General features: G+C 42.0%; 2 protein-coding genes across 2 annotated transcripts; both read right to left on the bottom strand.

The window, feature by feature from the left end:
* Window positions 1–156: 156 nt before the first annotated feature.
* Window positions 157–4604, bottom strand: sdsl (serine dehydratase-like). The gene is made up of 9 exons (XM_031842963.1): window positions 4521–4604; window positions 2526–2714; window positions 2313–2347; window positions 2085–2226; window positions 1885–1973; window positions 1546–1779; window positions 1341–1474; window positions 1157–1243; window positions 157–759 (listed from the first exon to the last, which is right to left on the bottom strand). The coding sequence occupies exons 1-9, from the start codon at window positions 4602–4604 to the stop codon at window positions 656–658; spliced, it is 1098 nt and encodes a 365-aa protein (XP_031698823.1). The 3' UTR covers window positions 157–655.
* Window positions 3641–16149, bottom strand: sh3bp1 (SH3-domain binding protein 1). The gene is made up of 19 exons (XM_031843772.1): window positions 16069–16149; window positions 15112–15377; window positions 12552–12594; window positions 12156–12260; window positions 11990–12066; window positions 11587–11698; window positions 11179–11255; window positions 10974–11061; window positions 10794–10862; window positions 10610–10700; window positions 10382–10518; window positions 9874–9985; window positions 9340–9421; window positions 9175–9255; window positions 8839–8952; window positions 8225–8322; window positions 7125–7293; window positions 6642–6991; window positions 3641–5263 (listed from the first exon to the last, which is right to left on the bottom strand). The coding sequence occupies exons 2-19, from the start codon at window positions 15159–15161 to the stop codon at window positions 4977–4979; spliced, it is 2142 nt and encodes a 713-aa protein (XP_031699632.1). The 5' UTR covers window positions 15162–15377; window positions 16069–16149; the 3' UTR covers window positions 3641–4976.
* Window positions 16150–18763: the final 2614 nt, after the last annotated feature.

Genomic DNA, 18763 nt, shown 5'->3' on the forward strand with positions numbered 1-18763 from the left:
CACACACACACACACACACACACACACACACACACACACAACAGTGAGGAGCTGTTTCAGTAGTAATAACTTCCGACATACAACACAAACTGACTGAGCTGAAACATGTCAGGTGATGGTGAAAATGACACAAAACAATTCAGCGCTATAGGTGCTTTCATTTCAAATATGGAAATCATTCCGAGGCCGCAAATGTATTTACAAAAAGACCAAAAGAAGACTAGAATGTACAAATATTTGGGTGTAGTGTAATATTTAGTAATGCTTCAGACTGGCAGTGACACCACCATGTGGGGAGATGTAGTCATTGAATTCTGACGGTTCATTGATTTATAACTCAAGAAATGTTATTTTTCTAAGAAATCTCATTGCATTTTCATATTTTATGTGACTTAAAAATGACACCACAATATTAGGAGAAGCACAAATATCTTAATTACCAATATTGCAAATGACACATTTGCTTTTAAATGAGATGATACATATCTGTAGTTGTTTTTTTCTCTTTTTTTATAATTATTGATTTATATCTTCATTCCAGTCATCCATCCACACATCAGTCACTGAACTGATTCTATCTTTGTAGCCCAACATTAGCCAGTCACACACACACACACACACACACACACACACACACACACACACACACAGTACTTTAAGCCTGCAGTTTGTGTTTGAGGAGGGTCAGCTGCTCCATGTCGATGCTGCTGCCACCGCACACGATCACCAGCAGGGGGCCCAAGAGAGCCGGCAGCCGACCTAAAAAGTAGTGCAACAAAACTGATCATCTTCTCCAGAAGTTTCCCCTCATCAGAAAGGAATTACTTACTATATACAGTAAGTTTAATCGTGATTACTGTTTTTCAACATATTCTGTGGATATGGCAGTAGTCTGAAAAGATCTGCTTTTTAATGCACAAATGTATAAGAAGAACTACGAGAAAACAAACAGCATTAAGGGCTGCCACGAGACACGTTTGCAATGAATTGTCAAACAGATCACTCGGCTGGAAGGCGTCTGATTTCCTGTCTCAAACACAATGTCACCGCTGCATCAACAAATGGAAGAGTTGTAAATAGAGCAGCGCTAACAAGGAGGTTCAGCACACGGAGGCGAGTATCCTTTTAAGGGTGCTGACGGCTGCAGAGTAGTTACCTTCATCCTGTAATCTGCGTGCGAGTCCGCTGTAGACGGCTGCTAGTGCCGCTCCGCACGCCATCTCCACCAACACGCGCTCCTCGCCTACAAGACGACACCAGAGGTATAAATTAAAATGAAAATAATTAAAGAATAATTCACTTTCTTAGATGATATTCGGGCTGTTCATTCAAGTCTTTACCGGCCAAAAGAAAATGAAAACGCACGTTCAAGCAGAGTTCCGTCACAAGTTCAGAGATGATGGTGAGCTCGCTGCATCGGCTATATTCAAAAGCTTTCTTGCAAACCGTCTTTGCTCCGAGACATTTGGCCTCACTGTGAAGCACAGGAGGAGGAAGTCAAGTTCCGGTTGCATTCGATAAAACTTAACACCCTCGACCTCTCACCTGGTGATGTCATCCAGGGTGACCAACCTCCCCGCCTTGACCGCAGCGTTGAAACAGTCGGCCCCCGCCGTTTCCATTGCGACGATGGGCACATCCGTCCAGCCCGCGTCCTTCAGGCCCCGGACGACCCCACAGAGGAGCCCTCCTCCGCCCATGGACACCAGCACAGCTCCAGGCTTCACGCCGGGGCCCAGGGAGGTCGCCACCCGGGCGATCACGCTGGCATGGCCCTGCCTGTGTGTGTGTGTGTGTGTGTGTGTCGTGTGAGGAGAGAGTCATTTATTATTGCAAGAGTTTTACAGTCGCATTGTGGGGAAATTGTGATGAGTGTTTTTCTACCAGAGCAACGGGTGATCTAACGGAGGAACGTAGGTGAGTCCTTCAGTCTCTTGCAGTCTGAGAGCCTCTGCATTGGCATCATCCCAAACCTAAAAAGATTTCACTTCATTTCCTCCTCTTAACAGTCTTTCTTTTTATTCTAAAGACTGATGTCTGTGCCAAAAAGACAGCTCTTACATATGATTCATATTATACTTTACCCTGCCTGTAATCTTGACAGTAGCACCCTGATCCTGGAGTGTCTGAACGACCAGCTGAGGAGACGAGGAGGGAACTACGATGGTGGCCGGTACACCCATTTTTCTGGCTATGTAGGCTGCAGCCATACCTGTGTTACCACCTTCAAAAAGACCATATTATGTTGTATTATAGTCCAACACGGTCACCAACTGATACTGTAGTGTGCATATGAAGGTGCTGTGTCAACTGAAGAGCAGACAACTCCTTTGGACTGCCTGGCGAGCTGCAGAAGAGAGAGATGAATTTAAAAAAAAGGGGAAGTTAGTGTCTTTTGTATGTGGCTGAAAGGTAAGATCTACACCACAATCAGTCAACGGGGGCCTTTCATTCAAATGGCACATCAGATAGTCCGTGTCTGATATGATGGAGGTGAAGTAAAGTAGAGGGTGGAGGGCTCCTACCTGCTGGCAGAGGTGTCCGATGCCACGGATCTTGAAGGAGCCAGAGGGCTGTGAATTCTCCATCTTCAGGTCCACAGTGGTTCCCACGAGGAATGGTTCCACATTTTGGGTAATACAGTTATTCGCTTGCCAAGCGTAGGCGGGAGAGAAGATTGACACCGATCTCCTATCATATGAAGCTTCGGCCACCTGATGTTAGCTTAACTTAGCGTAAATGGTGGAAACAAGGGGAACCAGCCACAATTTACCTTCTCACACCAGGTAGGAAGACGAGAAGAAACAATTCAATTTGTCTCAGTCCGGACTGTGGCTTGCCCTCGGTTTATGGCGATGTCTAAATCTGACTCTCTCCATTGGCCGGGAGGCTTCCTGCTGCCACTCCTGTCCTCTTCTGCATGGCCACACCCACCACGATAGACGGTAACAAGACCAAACCACGACAGTAATTGCCACCAAAACAACATCAACACGTGACAAAACAATGATCACAAAATCACCAATCAACATTAAGACACCACACGACAACAAAAACAGATGAGGGAAGAGAAGAAAAAGGAGCCAACACACAATAGCTCCCATCATTTCCAAAGGTATGTCATGTGCCCCAATCATCATGGTAAACAGTGACACACAGGCACGTGCTGTCAACTATGTGTTTCTATGAAGCAATAGCTGCTCTCAAATTCAAGAGTGTCCATCACGAATACAAGATTCCATCCAAGAGTATGAATCTGAAATGCAGAAATGAGAGAAGCGATATCTAAATTGAACATCAATGATACTACTGGTAACATTGGCGTATATATATATTGCGACATCTTTGGGCAGTAGCAGCCACACTGTCAAAATTTCTTGCAACATTTTCTAGTTCACTTTATACTTTTCACACTTCCTCACTCACGGTGGGGAAAGATTCTCAGTCACTAATGAGAGAGGAAGCAGGGAGTAGTAACATAGATTCAATCTTATTGCAACCTTTAGGCCTCCTTACAATCTCCTGACAACTCCTTTCACTCAGGAATACACTACCAGGAAACAAAAAGGGAAATAAAAGATCTGGAATCTCAAATAAACCAAACATCTCAGTTAATAAACTACATGGACTGATGGGATATGACAAGTACTACTGGTATTTGCTAGTTGTAACTAAAGCTTAACCCTTTAATTGCTCATGTTATGCTGCAGACCTTCTATAGAGGCCTTTTATGATTATGAAGTCTGACTCCTGTATTCCTTTTTTTAAAGAATTGTCATTTATATGTTCTTTTATACATTTGTACATGAAGATATTAACTGACCTCCTATAAATATGTACTTACAGTATGAGCACCTGCAGTACATAGTGCAATTCACATCCATATGCTGCAGTTAGTACCAATTATATATTGTAATGATGACATGAATTGACAATACAAATGTTTTTAATTAGGTTGAAGATGCATTTATGTACATAATTTCCCCAGGTTTAAGGTTTGAAGTCGATTTAAAGGAGTTTCCCACCCGAAACCCCTTGAACATGTTTAACAGTCATGTCAGTCAGTTTAATAGAAATGTTTAACAGTCACCTGAAAGGTGACTGTTAAACATTTGTTATTTACATTAAAAGGCTAAACCTCACATGAATGACATCGTTTTTGTATATTTATGGAAAAATTCACACTAAAAACACCACAAACAGAAATTGGAAGGCGGTTCTGGATGGCCGGATTCATTTATTGAGTAGTTATTATTTTTGACCAGAAAGACTCGCTTTCTGCCAATTAGCCTACTTTACAGAGAAATAAAGGGCATCAGTACCTGAAGAATAAATAAATGAAGCTAGTTACAGAAACGTTGATAGTCCAAACAAAAGGGAAGTAAAGTTGCAATATACGAGATTCAGAGCATTAATAAAGCAGCAAATAACTATTTGCCATGCAAAGATACAGTGAATCAATATCTACCCGGGCAGAGAATAAAGTTGCTGTGTGTGTGGTAATCCAAGCTTGTCATTGCTCTGTTGCCATAGCTGGGCCGGCCGTGCTCTGCACTGCTCTCGGCAGTTGCAGCTGATAGCAACGTCCCGACCGACGGCGTCATGGCGGAAGCGTGGCACCAACCCACTGGTTCCCCCCTCAGGTAAACACCGTTAGCTCTGTCAGCACTTTCACCCTTGTTTGCATTGTTAGCGCCTTTAGCTGTGAGCCACTGGCTCAGCTGTTGCCATGTTGAGAGCCGTTGAGAGGCAATCGTAATGCTCTCAATCTCGTATTAAGCACCTTTAAGCTGCAATTCTTAATAAGATATTAAACAACACAGACTGACAATATGGAAAACCTAACATGTTTAAATAGTAACATAACAGCGGGGCTGAAAAGCAGTTTTCTGCTGCCCTCTCTGGTTGACAGTTTCAAGCCGGTTTCACCCCCGGCCACAGCCAGCGTTGCTGATATTCCACATGCGTCGTTTTTCTTACTGTGCTGAAGAAGGAACCGCTTTCACCTGTGACGGTGGCGGAAGTGGTGGAGGGCACTTTGGGGCTCTGAGTCCAGGCTTTTTTGGAGGGTGCTTTTTAAGGCTGGCCAACTGAGCTCGGGGTGGGGGTATCGGCTGGCTTGCTGTGTCCACCACGGCCGGGGCTGTGGCGGTGAGCCGAGGGGCCTGGAGCTTTGGAGGTACCGAGGGTCTGGGTTTACAGAACTGAACGGTCAACTGCTCGTTAGCTGGCTGAGATTTGGTCTGGTTGAAAGATCTTTTAGCTGTGGGGTGAGAAACAAACAAAAGGACAGTGGGATTATAAAGACACTATCGGAGAACGACCAGATTAACACAAGGTGGTAAATGTTAGCTAAGATATTGCTGTGTAACTGTTTGCTGACTCTACGACTCTTGTTTCAATTTAGCATTGCATTATTTTAGCATGATTATCCTGTAATTGTAAATGTTTAGGAAAAGTTACATAATTTCACTTTCAATTGAATTTTGAATAGAGACAAATGTGATAAAACAATATACAATTATTAGATGCAGCATTTTTAACATACATACCACAAAAGCAAAGAATTAAAATAACCTAAATATGAAGAATGTATTTCATAAAGTGAAAAAATGAGGCAATCTCATTTTTGTCAGTCTGGATCTTGGATTGCCAGTTTTAGATTTTTGGTTTCAGTTTTAAAACAACCGCTATTCTGCTTTTAAATTCAAGGAAGGAAGTTATAACGTTTGTATGACAGGCTGCTGCTGCTGCTAAAAACTGCTGCATTTGAATTCTATTTTGTGAGAAAAACAATCCTGAAAAACAAATTATACTCAAGTTTGGAAAATCAGTTTCGTGGTCAGACAAACATATCAGGATGGGAAGACTAAAAGTAGAAGGGAAAGTATTTCAGCCTCTGTCTTATGAGTGAGGCAGACATGATGCATTACCCTGGAGGTTTATGTTTTGGTCAGTGGTTTGAGACTTCCTGTTTCCTGTGCACTTCCTGGTTGTTAGAACAAGAGCAGTACATTTATTTTCTCGCTGTCAGCTTGACCTAACAAGCCACCCCTTTGACTTAGAGAGAGGAAACAGGGTAGACGTAAAGAATCTGTACAGGACATTATACAATAGAGATGATAGATAAATTATGTGATGTGCTTGTGCCCTCAGCTCAAAAACAACAGTGAATGAAAGGGGGGCTGCTGTTGCTGTAGGAAAATATGTTTTGGGCCACTTAAAGGGCCACTTCACCAATTTGACACTTGGTTCAGTTGACTTGTCATGAGGAGCACTACCCAGCCATATTCATGTCATACTTGGGTTGCGTGCTTCAAAGTCAAAGCCTTTGTAGTGAACTTGAGAGGATACGTTTGAAACATTTACCAGGCGGGAGGGTTGTAACAAAAGAAAACAATTGAATTGCATTATGGGAAATGTAGGATCCAGTGTTCTTTGAGCTTGGCCTGCTCTAGGAACTAAAAGTCGTGATATCTCAGCTTCTGCTGCTTCAGTTTTGACCATTCTTTCACTAACATATCTCCTGTGAGACCCCCAAAGGAACAAAAGTGCAATGCTAAAATACTGGAGCGCCAAGCTCGTATTCCTGAACAATTCAGCATCTGAGGTTAGGACAGCATTGGACACATTGGACTTACGTTTATATGGTGAGGAGATCATCACAAATGCTCTTGGGGAGTCTGGAGGAGCCTCCAAAATTGGCTCCAGTTGGCCTTCATCCGAGCACTGCATCTGGACGGGACTCCTGATCTGACTTGGGTTCGGCGCCGATCCCGTTGCTTTGGGAAGGGCCGCCGTGCCAAAGGCGGCCAAAGTGTTGGAGGCCACGACAGGGCCGGGATCGAGGGAGGAGGAGCTGCTGGATGTTGAGCTTTGATGCGTTGGTGCCGCTGTGTCAGCAACAGGGTTGGCCCATGTGGAGGTGCCACTGCGACTCACAGAGCCAGATTTCACCAGGACGGAGCCAAAACTGTCCTGAGAGGCTGTGCTGATGGAAAGAAATAGACAAAAATACTGGAATGAGCTCCAACTATTTCAAACCATTACCTCTTGCTGCCCTTTGGAGCCGCTAGTGCGCAAACCCATAGCGCTGTCATCACCATGATGATGTGAAGTGGTACCTGTTTGTCTTTGAGAGAGCGAGGTGATAAGAGGAGCAGGAGGAGGCTGTGGAGGAGGAAGAGACTGTTCTCATCACTTTCTCCTTTTCTGAGATCTGAGACTGGGCGACGGAGGCTGGCATGGAGACATCCGGGACCTCGGGAAGTTCTGGGATCTCAAAAGATACAGCTAACCAAAACAAGAAAAAAGCAACATTTATGAGTGATACATCAAATACACTGCATGTCATCTAAAGATTCAATCTAGGTTATTTGTTTAGGTATGACCATCTTTCCCATTGGTAATAACATCATTGCACTTTATTGCTGAGATGTGACCTCGCTAACAAGAGGACCATTTGGGCAGGAAATAGGAGCGATTAAAACCCAAACCTAAACATTTATCAGAGTTTACAGACAGACTTTCTGGTTCAACTTTGACATTCCTTATTTGCAGTGGTTAGTGTTTCCTGTCCAATGTGTTTGCTGACTTTCAGTTTTATCTCCACATATAGTTGTTCAGATTAGCAGTTTCCAGAGTGGTAAGATTAGTTCACTTTTTAAATTGGACATTGTGATAACGTTCCATAAATAAAATGAGGCAACATTTACATTAACTGAATATTTGTTTTTAGAAATTTAAATACATACATCTGTTTAATATGCACATCTTACAGTCACTTGTTGTCATAGTAATGTTTGGTAATACTGTCTGGTAATATAAAAAAATGCCGGGACATTAAGGTGGCACTTTTAAATCTGTATTATTACAGTTTATACATTACATATTCCTTCAGAAATCTGGGCATTAAACGAATTATTAATTACTAACTAATACATAAACAGTTGCACAGAAAGTGGTGTCAAAAGGGGCCTACAGCTCATAGCATTTATTAATCCGGCCTGATTGTCAAATTGTCCGATCATCTGATTCGTTGTAGCGTTGCTGCCACGTTTTTAGATCCGAGCGATGAATTTGAAAAGTACAACGTCATCATAACCAAAAGAAATGATGAAATACCAAAACCAAAACACTGAAATTCAACTATGTAATAAACCTTGATCGCTTAAAGACTGAATACCGACGTCACACAAAGAGCGTACATGGCGTGTGTGTATACCTTCGGGGAAGAGGCTGGAGCTGTACTGAATGAGAGGCTCAACGACCGTCACCACCTGGACTGAAGAAGCTGACGCCATGTCTAACAGAGCAGCTTCCCTAAAAAAAGGTAAAGACGAAGGACATGTGGGACAGACAAGGGCTCCAACTGCAGAATATGGCGACTTCCAACTCTGTCTTCATGGTTAGAGAAATGCATTTGTCTCACGTTATTTTTCATAGACGAATTTGACCGGGGTGTCACTAAGGAAAAACACTCTGCCCATTTAGGGTTCACCACTGAGAGCACTTCTGCAACCAAACATGCACATCCTGCAATTCGTGCACAATAAAAATAAACTTCCCTGCACATAAAGTGTTTTAACAAGTAATAATAAAGCCTGGTCAACCATCTGTCACGGTTTTATCTGTTTAACAGGATGCTGCGGTTCAGTTCCATGTAACCAGCTGGTCCGGTTGATGAAATGTGTCACCAGCGCTCATCGCTTTAAAATATTAGGACACAAACGTGACGAAAGAGGAAGAGCAGGCAGGATGGGGGGGAACTTGTGAATGGAGTATGGTAATAGTGTATGCAGGGTGAAGACATAGGGACGATCACGGTGACATACGCACCCTTCAGCTCGTGGCCAGAGCAGGTTGGGCCCCAGGACGATGGCAACGTTGCTGGGTGTCATTTTGTTGACAGCCTGCTGCTCAGACAGCAGAGACAAGAACTGGACCAGATACCTGACAGGGAGGAAGAGGAAACAAACGAGTACTAAAGGTTTTTTTCAGGTTTTAAAATGTATTACGTTCAAGTTGAATATGAGGATGTCCTTCTTTGTCCCTGACATGCTGACCCTTTTCAGATACGTTTTACCTGACAGCAGTGACATGTAAATGTATAGTGACTGCCAGAGAAACGCAAAGAGACATCGGATCATGTGATCAATGAGGAGGCCAACACACCTGAGGTTGTTGTAGTTTTCTGGCGGCAGTTTCTTCAGTAGTACTCTGAACTGCTCCAGCTTCTCCGTCGGGTCTTTTTCCCTGCGAAGAAAAAGTTAAAACTCAACAAAAACGCCTTTAGAGTGTAGGAATAAAACAAACATATCGTGTAGATATTATACACACCCTGCTGCTTTAAACCAGTCATTGTAGAGTTCAAAGGTCATCAGAGGTTCGGGAAGTTCTCGCAGGTAAGACTTCAAAGCTCCTGTCACAACACATTCAGAGACTTTCAGTAGACCCACTTCTGTGTTGTTAGATATAATAACAATAATAATAATAATAATAACAATAACAGCAGTATATAACCCATGATATACTGTATATACACATACGTAAATGTTCAAATATTGCCATGATATTTGCTGTTTTTCCTCACTCCTGGTAAAAGTAGGGATTCATGCTATTCTCAACTCATGAAAACTTATATATTACTGTTCTAAAAATCCTCTAGCACACAGGAAATTGAGTATTTCAAGTTACTGGAAGCTGCAACAGTGGCTGTATTTGGATTAAACAAAAACACAGAAGAGGAAGTGGGCAGTTAGAAGGAGCCGGGAAAGTCACGTTGGCTGAAACAGCTGAGGAAGAGTGCCCACAGCAGAAACTCAAACTCCACTAAGAAGAAATCTAAGGAAAAAGAAGCGGACACATCCTTACCGGCCACGGCATGAGGGTCCATGCTGAACTCGCTGTAGTCGACCACCTCACGATCCAAACAATTCTTCAGCCTCTTCACCACTGAGGCGGCGGCCGCCAGACGGAATAGCCCCTGAAGGACGAGGAGGAGGAGGAGGAGGAACAAAACAAAGATGGAGAAAAAGAAGAGATTAAATGGGACAGGAGGGGATAGGACCAGGGCTGCAGTCAAAACCAGCCATGCCCAGAGCAATGCTTGTCAAATACACTTAACAGTCTGCAAAAGATATAATTTGCTGCATGAAAAAATACACTTATTAATTTGCCTGAGCCTCTGCACATCCTTCATTTTAGATATGTATGTGTAGATATTTATAGAAGTATCATTACCTCCACTGCTTATATAACAACTGACTAAGCGTGCATAGGTTCTTATATTTGTGAGGATTTAAATTAAAAGCTGAAGATGCTGTGAAGAGTGTCAAGATTTTGAATTGTGAACCGTGTCGTCTCCTCCTGTCAGTCCCACCTCTTCAGTCATGCCCGTTGTCAGCAGCATGTAAACACACTCCTGGATGGGTGCAGCGATTTCTCTGTTGCTTTGAGACAGATGAGAGAGCAGAGGCTCCCCATAGACCTTCTGACCAGAGAGGCTTAGCGGTGGCGCTGCGGAGCGAGCACACAGAGGAAATCAGGACAGAAACACCCCCCCCCGATGACAGCGCAGCGAACAAACTGGTGCAGAATAACTACCGACCTTTTTGATTGTGATTCTCTTTGAGCTCGCTGATGTTTTTGTTCAGGAATTCGTGTGAATGTTTGTGATATTCCGCTTGCAGCTCGAGAAGCTTTGGATGGAGACACAAGAGAGGTACGTATGCGCATTTGGTTTTGATTGAAGAAGAACAAAGAAAGGGCAAGCCATCACAACTGCAACTCACGCGGATGAAGTAGTTAGCGTAGTCGTCTTCTTTAGTTGCAAAGTGATACAGATCTGCGGAGTACTGGTCCTACAGAGACAGATATACAGAGAGGTCAGAGGTCAAGGCCGCGGTACTGATTACACAGAGGTGCCACATGCTTGCTGCAGCCATGGTGGTCGGAAGAGAAGACGTTGGTACCTTGATGCTCTCCAACCTTCTCCAAGCTTCTTCCACCTCCTCCCTGAGCCCATCCTGCTTTGCCTGGGGACCAGTGCTGGCTTGGCTCCTGACCACACACACACACACACACACACACACACACACACACACACACACAGAGAAATGAGTATGATTTGTAGTAGGAACTTTGTTGGTGGATAAACACGCTGGCTGTGTAACTCACCTGGTTCTTGCGGTGGTCCAGTCTGTAGTGAGCTTTGTGAACTGCTTCTTGTTCTTGAGGATCTCTGGTAAATCATCCTAGAAGGGAAAGAAAACATTGAGTGGAAAAACTCAATTTGAATTGGTTCAATATCATTTTCTTATATTTCATGTCTATTCAGCTGCAGCTAGTTGTCCATGCATATAATCCGGGACAGAAATGAACAATAAGACATTGACTCATGTGCCTACTTTACACTTCTAGGTGAATACATACTGAGGATGAAAAAAAGAACACAAACATCCGATCAATACAATTCAACCCAATACAACCAGCCCTCTGTGTATGTTCTGATACAGATGTGGTGCAGCTGCCATCAACACCTGCATTGTACATGAAGTTTCTAGTCGGTATACGAGGCATTCTCACCTCGCTGAGCTTGTTGAGCGGCTCCAGAACTTCTTTCTCCACCTTCATCTCAAAGTCCGCCAGCATGCTGGCCAGCTTCTTCTCCATGTAACAGCACATCTCCAACACCCTCCTGCCACACACACACACACGCACACACACACACACACACACACAGCTCAAGGTCAACTCCTGTCTTGTAACTGATCAAAACACATTTACATTATGATCTAGAGACTAAAAACCAATCGCCACCCATGTAACTAAAAGACACGAACAGCTAGTCACAAGCTGTCAACAGTGTGTGGGATCCTCTTTCTTTTTCATCCAGAACTGAAGTCATGAGGGTGTCACATGACAGCAGTCAACACTGCTATTAAGTCAAGAAGAGTTCAGGTTCACGGAGGGAGCGGATGGACGTCACCTGATTGAGGACTCCGCGTCAAAGTCTTTGAGGCTCTCTGCCATGCTGACGGACAGCAGCATCAGAGGCAGCTTTTTCTGAGGAGACAGAAGCAGACGGAAACACCTCTCAGTAACCGCTCCAACATTTTCTGGACGTGTCCTGGTGGATGCAATCATTGTGATACCATTCGTTTTTCGGCCTCCAGGCCTGTCTGACTGTACATGCAGCCCTGCAGCTTCTTCTGCAGGACCTGAGCCGCCTTCTTGGCCGGTTCCACCCGCCCCTCCACCTTCAGTCAGAGACACACATGATCAGCTGTTAACCTGCAGCGAAGCTCCTGGATGTTTTTACTCAACATGATGCATGTTGTAGAAATTAGTCATGCATGTTTAATGTGATTTTTTTTTTAGGTGGTGTGGTGCTAAGCAAGAAATCTGTAATAACAAATTTGAATGTGTGCCATAGATTTCCCATAATAATGATTGGGAATTAAGTTTGAATCACAGTGTAACAAAACACAAATAATGCAATCTCTTGTTAAAAATAAGTCATTCACAGTAGAATATTCTCTTTTTCTCACCACAACCAGGTCTTCGTGTAGAAGTTCAGTGGCATCTTGTGACCTGTAGAAGAGTATGTTGAGTTGGTTAGTTAATATACAGTAAACGACCCCGATGTCACAACCAACTGTGATCCTCAAATATCATTTTATTCACCGACTCTCGCCAAGAAAGCATAAAAAAAAGCACATCTTCCACAATGTCGAATATTTGTTTATGCTCTGTCATAACCGTTCATTCATCAAACAAAAACGCCAAAGGATTTGCTGCTTTTACTCTCTTTTATATTATTGTGCATTAAATATCTTTGGTTTTCGGACCGTTGTTAGACAAACACATTTGAGGACATATGGCTGCACTTACAGAGGGTTTCTTAAGAGTGCACAGACGTGATTTTTGGGACAGAAATGAGTGTCATTTAATAAGAAGAATAATTTAAAATAAAATATACAAAGAAATAAAGTGATAGAATTCAAAACAAGTTGCGACTGCATGTGAACTATTCAATAATAACGACTGGTTTCACACTAAGTGCGAATGGTTTCTTTGTTTTAATCTGAATGAAATGTGCTGGTGGGATGGTCTGAGATACAAGACTTATTATTGATGCTCTTTATCAGACGAGAGTCAAATATAAACCGCTGCAGAGACTTTACATTTAAAGTACACCTCTTCTGCTCTGAGCTCTCAATATAAGCTGGCTGATCATTTGGAACATTGTTAGGCCTGACCGACAAGCGAACATGAAGCCAGCCACCCAAACCTAAACCTGCGAGGACAGCTGCTGCGGTTTACTTCAGTACCACCACACGCACCATCTCTGCTGCGACACGCGCAGGCCTTTAGGGAGATGAACAGAGAGAACAGAGAGGTGACACGACCTTCTCTGAGAACATCGAGCTGGTGTCACACCAAAAGGAAGCCCAACCCAGTTCGCAGAGAGGTCAGGCGAGCTTGAAGCAGCACCTCCACGGCGCAGTTTCCTCCAGTGAACACCTGACGTTTCAAAAACATAAAAAGGAGAATTCCCCAATGTGTTTGAACCGCGCGCCAGTTCCTTTTTTTTTTTTTTATCTCCGACTCTCATTTCAACTTTTCCTTCTGAGGCGTAAAAAGCAAATTATTCCACAGAAGAGAGTAAAATCAGAGCGTGTGAGCAGAGGTGTCGTCCGCTTTATAAGGAATGTAAAAGTGTTTGTGTTTAGACTAATAGTGTAGTTCAGTGCTGATTACTCCCTGACCACGCTGATGTATCAGAATAAATGTGTTGTTACACTTAAAAGTATCACATTTAAAACTGTTTTATTCATATATAACATGCAGTACATGACAATATACTTTGAGTGGGTGACGTGTTTTATTTTTGTACATACAGTATATGTCAGTACAAACTGTGAAATGGGTGCTGCTGTGGTAAGTGAAGCCCACGCTGCACTGCTGCAGATGCACGCTGTGTAGGTTTATTAATAAGTGTGTCAGAGGTAGAGGCAGTTTGTACCAAGAAAAACAGGGTGTAGATGTGTGATTAGGTCAGCCTCTCATTTACGAATGTCAGTCAGGCACAAGCTCTCTAGATCAGAGGTATTCAAACACAGGGAAACAAAGTGGCGCCTGTTGATGATGAAATTGCTGAAATTTCAATGCAAAAAAAGTTGCAACAAATTCTTCCTGCTGTTACAAAGTTTTGTTTTCCTCATAAAGAGATGTGCGTTGCCAACATGTACCACAAACTGCAGACAGCCTGAGGTTTCCCCTCAAACAGCCTCCTTCACTTTCAAGAGGAACCAGCAACTGTTTTCATTCCAGCTCTACACACTTTTCAACTGTGTTTGCGACAAAACCAGATCATGGAAACCGAAGTCGAATTCAACGTTTCCTCAAAGCGGAATATTGTGCTGAAATGAAAACCCTCTCCGGTATGGCAGACCTCCTATACGGGCTTTGTGAAAAGTCCAGAAAGGTTTCTGGATATGAGGAGAAAAAAAACAAAAAACGAGCCTTCAAAGTTTTCATAACTGAAATGATCCATCACTGCATAAACACTCAGAATCCTGAGATTGTGTCGATTCAAATGAAGCCTTAACTTTTGCTTAAAGCCACCGCAGCTGGCGAGTGACAGTTAGGGGAAGACGGTGAATGACAAAAACAAAGTGTAACGGTTGCACAAGTAGAGAAGAGTAGTGACGGCAGCCAAACTAACTCAGTTGTCTGTTTTACAGCGGAATCTGTCTAAAGTCTGATGACATTAATCAACAAAAGCTACCAGTCACAAGACCAAATAACATAGCAGCAAAACCTCAAAGTGTTGCTTCTAAATCCAACTCTTTATTTATAAGAAGTTTGTTTTAATAATTTCAAAGTGAAGCTTTTAAAAACACCAAGAAATTGAAATACTTCAACCCCAATGTGTTTATCATCAGACCAAAATCTACACGTTTGGGTTCACTCAAGGCCTTGAGAGCCCTTGAGTTCAGTGTACATGTGAGTCTGAGAGCCTTGATGTGCTTACGACAGTTTCAATGCAACATGTTCTACAACAATCCTTATCAGAGGAGATGAATATCACATTCAAGCACTTACTTTGCCGTAGAGCCAAACTGCTTCAGGATGCTCAAGGACTGCCGGAGCATGCTGGCTGTGGAGTCTGACCCGCTTCCCTATACCTGACCTTCTCAGTCCTGCTTAAAGATATACCTCTGCTCCAAAGACGTCCAGATGTGTTACTTCATATCGGGGAGAGATCGGCACGCACCGGTCGCCTCTGTGGTCGTTGCTTTTAAGATTTGCTCTTAAGTCACATCGAACACAAGTCAGCGAATGAGGAAGTTGCACAGATGAGGTGTGAGCTGTGAGGGGGAAGAGAGATGTGACTGTCACACTATGATTTAAGAGTTATCCAATAAAGACACTCCACTACTGCTATGTATTCACAGAGCAGAGTGAGTTATTGTGTTTTATTGAGGTGTAATGGCAGAACGTTTTTTTTTACTATGTAGTTTCCCAGACAACAAAAGTACTATTTCCTCCTACTGTAGGGACGATACATCTGTAATGTTTCTGGATTGTACTCAGACATTAGCAGATTTACGTCTCATTAGAGGGACACTTATGCTGTTAAAACATACCTCGAGCAGGCAGTGGTTAGTACACACTTCTGTAAATGCAAACAGTGTGCGCTGAAGAATTAAACGGATGTGAAAAGGCCAAAAGAGGAAACTATCAATGCTGCTGGTTGTAGCAATTTTGTCAGTCAGTTTAAAAAAGAATGTATTTAAATGTGGCTCTTCTGGAGCATTCTAATTGAACCGAGGTGTTTTCTGGTACATATCGTACTCTCATTAGTGCGCAGCAGGCTTTCAAACCATCCTGTAGAGTATTTCACCCCCACATTTCATATTACAACTATGAGTGTGGGACTAATCAATCGATAAACAGCTATTCAAATGAAAGATAAAATATCATTTAGAGCAAAAATAAAACCTTGTTAAACTTCAAGTTTACAGTTAACACATCCAGGATGTGATGGGAGGAGCTCACCTGAACACCAGCACAGGCTGAGTCATGGCTCCACTGACGCGTGAGGGGAATCATCATGAGTGCTATTGTTGCCATCTTTGGTTTTGTGGTAAAATGGCATCCGAATTGAATTCCATCTCACTGCCGAACGTCAACCTGTTTAGATGTTGGCAGTGCGTCAAGAGCTGCGCACAGAGGTTCAGGCGGAGGCTGTAAGTTAACCAGTCAGACGCTGCAGTCTGGTGGTGGAAACAGCTGAATGCACCAACATGCTTCTCCAGGTTTGTACCCAGGATTTGTTCATATCTTGCTAGTACCCAATCATTTCTTGGAATCGCCATTGGTTTCTTTATTTTTAAGCTTCTCGTAGGTGAGAGGAAAATGTTACAAGTGATCAAAAGCACTCTTACCAAGATTTAAAAAAAAAAAGAAAACCTTTTGATTGAGGAAAAGAGAAAGATGGGGAACAGTCAGAGGCTTGAGTTAAACGTTGTAGCTGTGCAGATGAACTAAAGTAAGCAGAGTGTGTGAAGGAAAGAGAGTAAGAAAAAAAAGATTATTAATAACTAGATGACCAGATGCAGTACATCCTGGTATTTGTGGCAAACTCTATTTGATATACTATGTATTGGGACATACTAGATATTTTTCCTGGCATAGTAATAGAATGGTATTATGGTAATTGGAACACACAGTATATAAACCTTTATTAAACCACTGAACTGATCCTGTCTACCTGTTTTGTCTGCATTTGGGTCCAACCCTGTTTTCCTTGAGTTGGGACAGCGTCAGTGTTTAGGACAGAAATGCAACACAAATGAACGAATGAATGTTGGTTGTTTGGGAGTTGACCAACAAATCCACTAAAAGAGGAGATGATGGTTTCCACAACTCTGCACTACTACAGGCATGTGAGATCAAACAAACCCAAGAAATAAGTGTGCAACAAAGTAACCCATTTGAAAACATGACAATTGTAACGACTGACAGAGAGACAGAGGCTTCCTGGCTAGTTTCATCTTTATGGAGGTATCAGGTAACGGTCAAGAAGACTGTGTCATTACTGATAGGTCTGATCTGATCAAGTCTGTATATACTGTATATATATATATATATATATATATATATATATATATATACATATATATATAAATGTACTATGTATATATATATATAGTCCTTTAGTCATTTGTCACATAGAACACAGTATGTTGATATAAACTGTATGTACTGTATGTATACTGTTTATTTACAGAGTAGCACAATAAAAATCAATGTATGACAAACTTTCTAAATATGTCTTTGTATTAGATATATATAGATATATTATATAGAATATATTTCTGATATAATTCAAAAATCTGACAATGTACAACAATTAATTCACGATAAATATTGTGCAAATTATGATCTAATATCTTTTTAATTGTCATTTGACTCAAAGGCATTACTGTTGGTACTGTTAAGTATTGATAAATAAAATATTACATGTTGATATAAATAAAATGGGGAAAGCTTTAGATTACGGTAACGTGCAGCATAATTCTTCCCAATTTAATTCAAATTAAATCATAAATAATTGTAATCTTTACTGATAATGATACATACATTTAAGTGTAAGGGAACAAGATGTGACGTTAATGAATGAGGGGGAAACAATGTGGGAACTTAATGAATTCATATCATTTTTTTTATAACTGCTGTAGTTTGTCATGATACAACAAATCTATGACAAACTGACTTTCTATTGACGTCTGAGAAAATGTACCCTCCATCTCACTTGATCTATTACCACAGCAAACATTGCTAAAGTGAGTTTATCATCTCAATCGCAAGATTCAAGTCTTTATTTCATCCAAGTTCTACAATATTCAGTGTTTTTTAATCTGCCTTCACTTTCAGCGTCAAAACAACTAGAAGACACTGAACAGAATGAATCATAAACACATATTCCAGCTGCTTTAGGAGTGTAACTGAAGAACACAACAGTCATTTATCTATTAATGAATTTATTTTTAAAAATGACTTCAAATACATGATGGAAAACTTCACTATTCCTTTTTTTTTTGCGCTGTGGCTCCATTTCTCTCACTCCGGGGTTTTCAACGGTTTGTTCTTGAAGCCGTTTCCATGTTATAGGGATCACTGTTTTCCTGATCAGGGCGTTTCTGACTCCTCCACACACTGAAGTAACAGTTCATCATGTACACTCTAAACATTACTAATGCCCTGCAGTAAGAGCTCTTTGTGAAGCTTATTACTTTGCGTTTTAGTTTCGCCGGCGGTGCTCATTTTGGAAACTTACTAGTGGTGACGATGTAAAGGATTTGATTAGATTCTAAGTGTACCTAATAAACTAACTCGGTGCAGGTTCTTTGTAGGACTTTAATCGCAGGAGAAAGACAGTGAACTGGTCTTGTGTAAACTTTGTAAAAGGCCACAGAAGACACAATCCCTCCTATAGAACCACAGAGGACCCCATCAGAAAGAAGGCAGGCCACAGTTACTGAGGCGGTTTGGGACAACGCTTTCCAACACTGACCTTCAACAACTTAAAATTGCTTATTAAAGGCAATTCAAGTAATATTCCAAGCGCTCTGAGCAAAGGACTACAAAACACATTGTGAAACACTTCTGAACTGACAGCAATAAGAGAATTCAAGTGAGCAAAGTGTAAATTTGGAGAACAGATTCATGAAAACGAAAGAATAAACTA

Source organism: Anarrhichthys ocellatus, unplaced genomic scaffold, assembly GCF_004355925.1.
Source record: "Anarrhichthys ocellatus isolate YVR2014 unplaced genomic scaffold, GSC_Weel_1.0 scaffold4, whole genome shotgun sequence".
NCBI classification, from domain to species: domain Eukaryota; kingdom Metazoa; phylum Chordata; class Actinopteri; order Perciformes; family Anarhichadidae; genus Anarrhichthys; species Anarrhichthys ocellatus.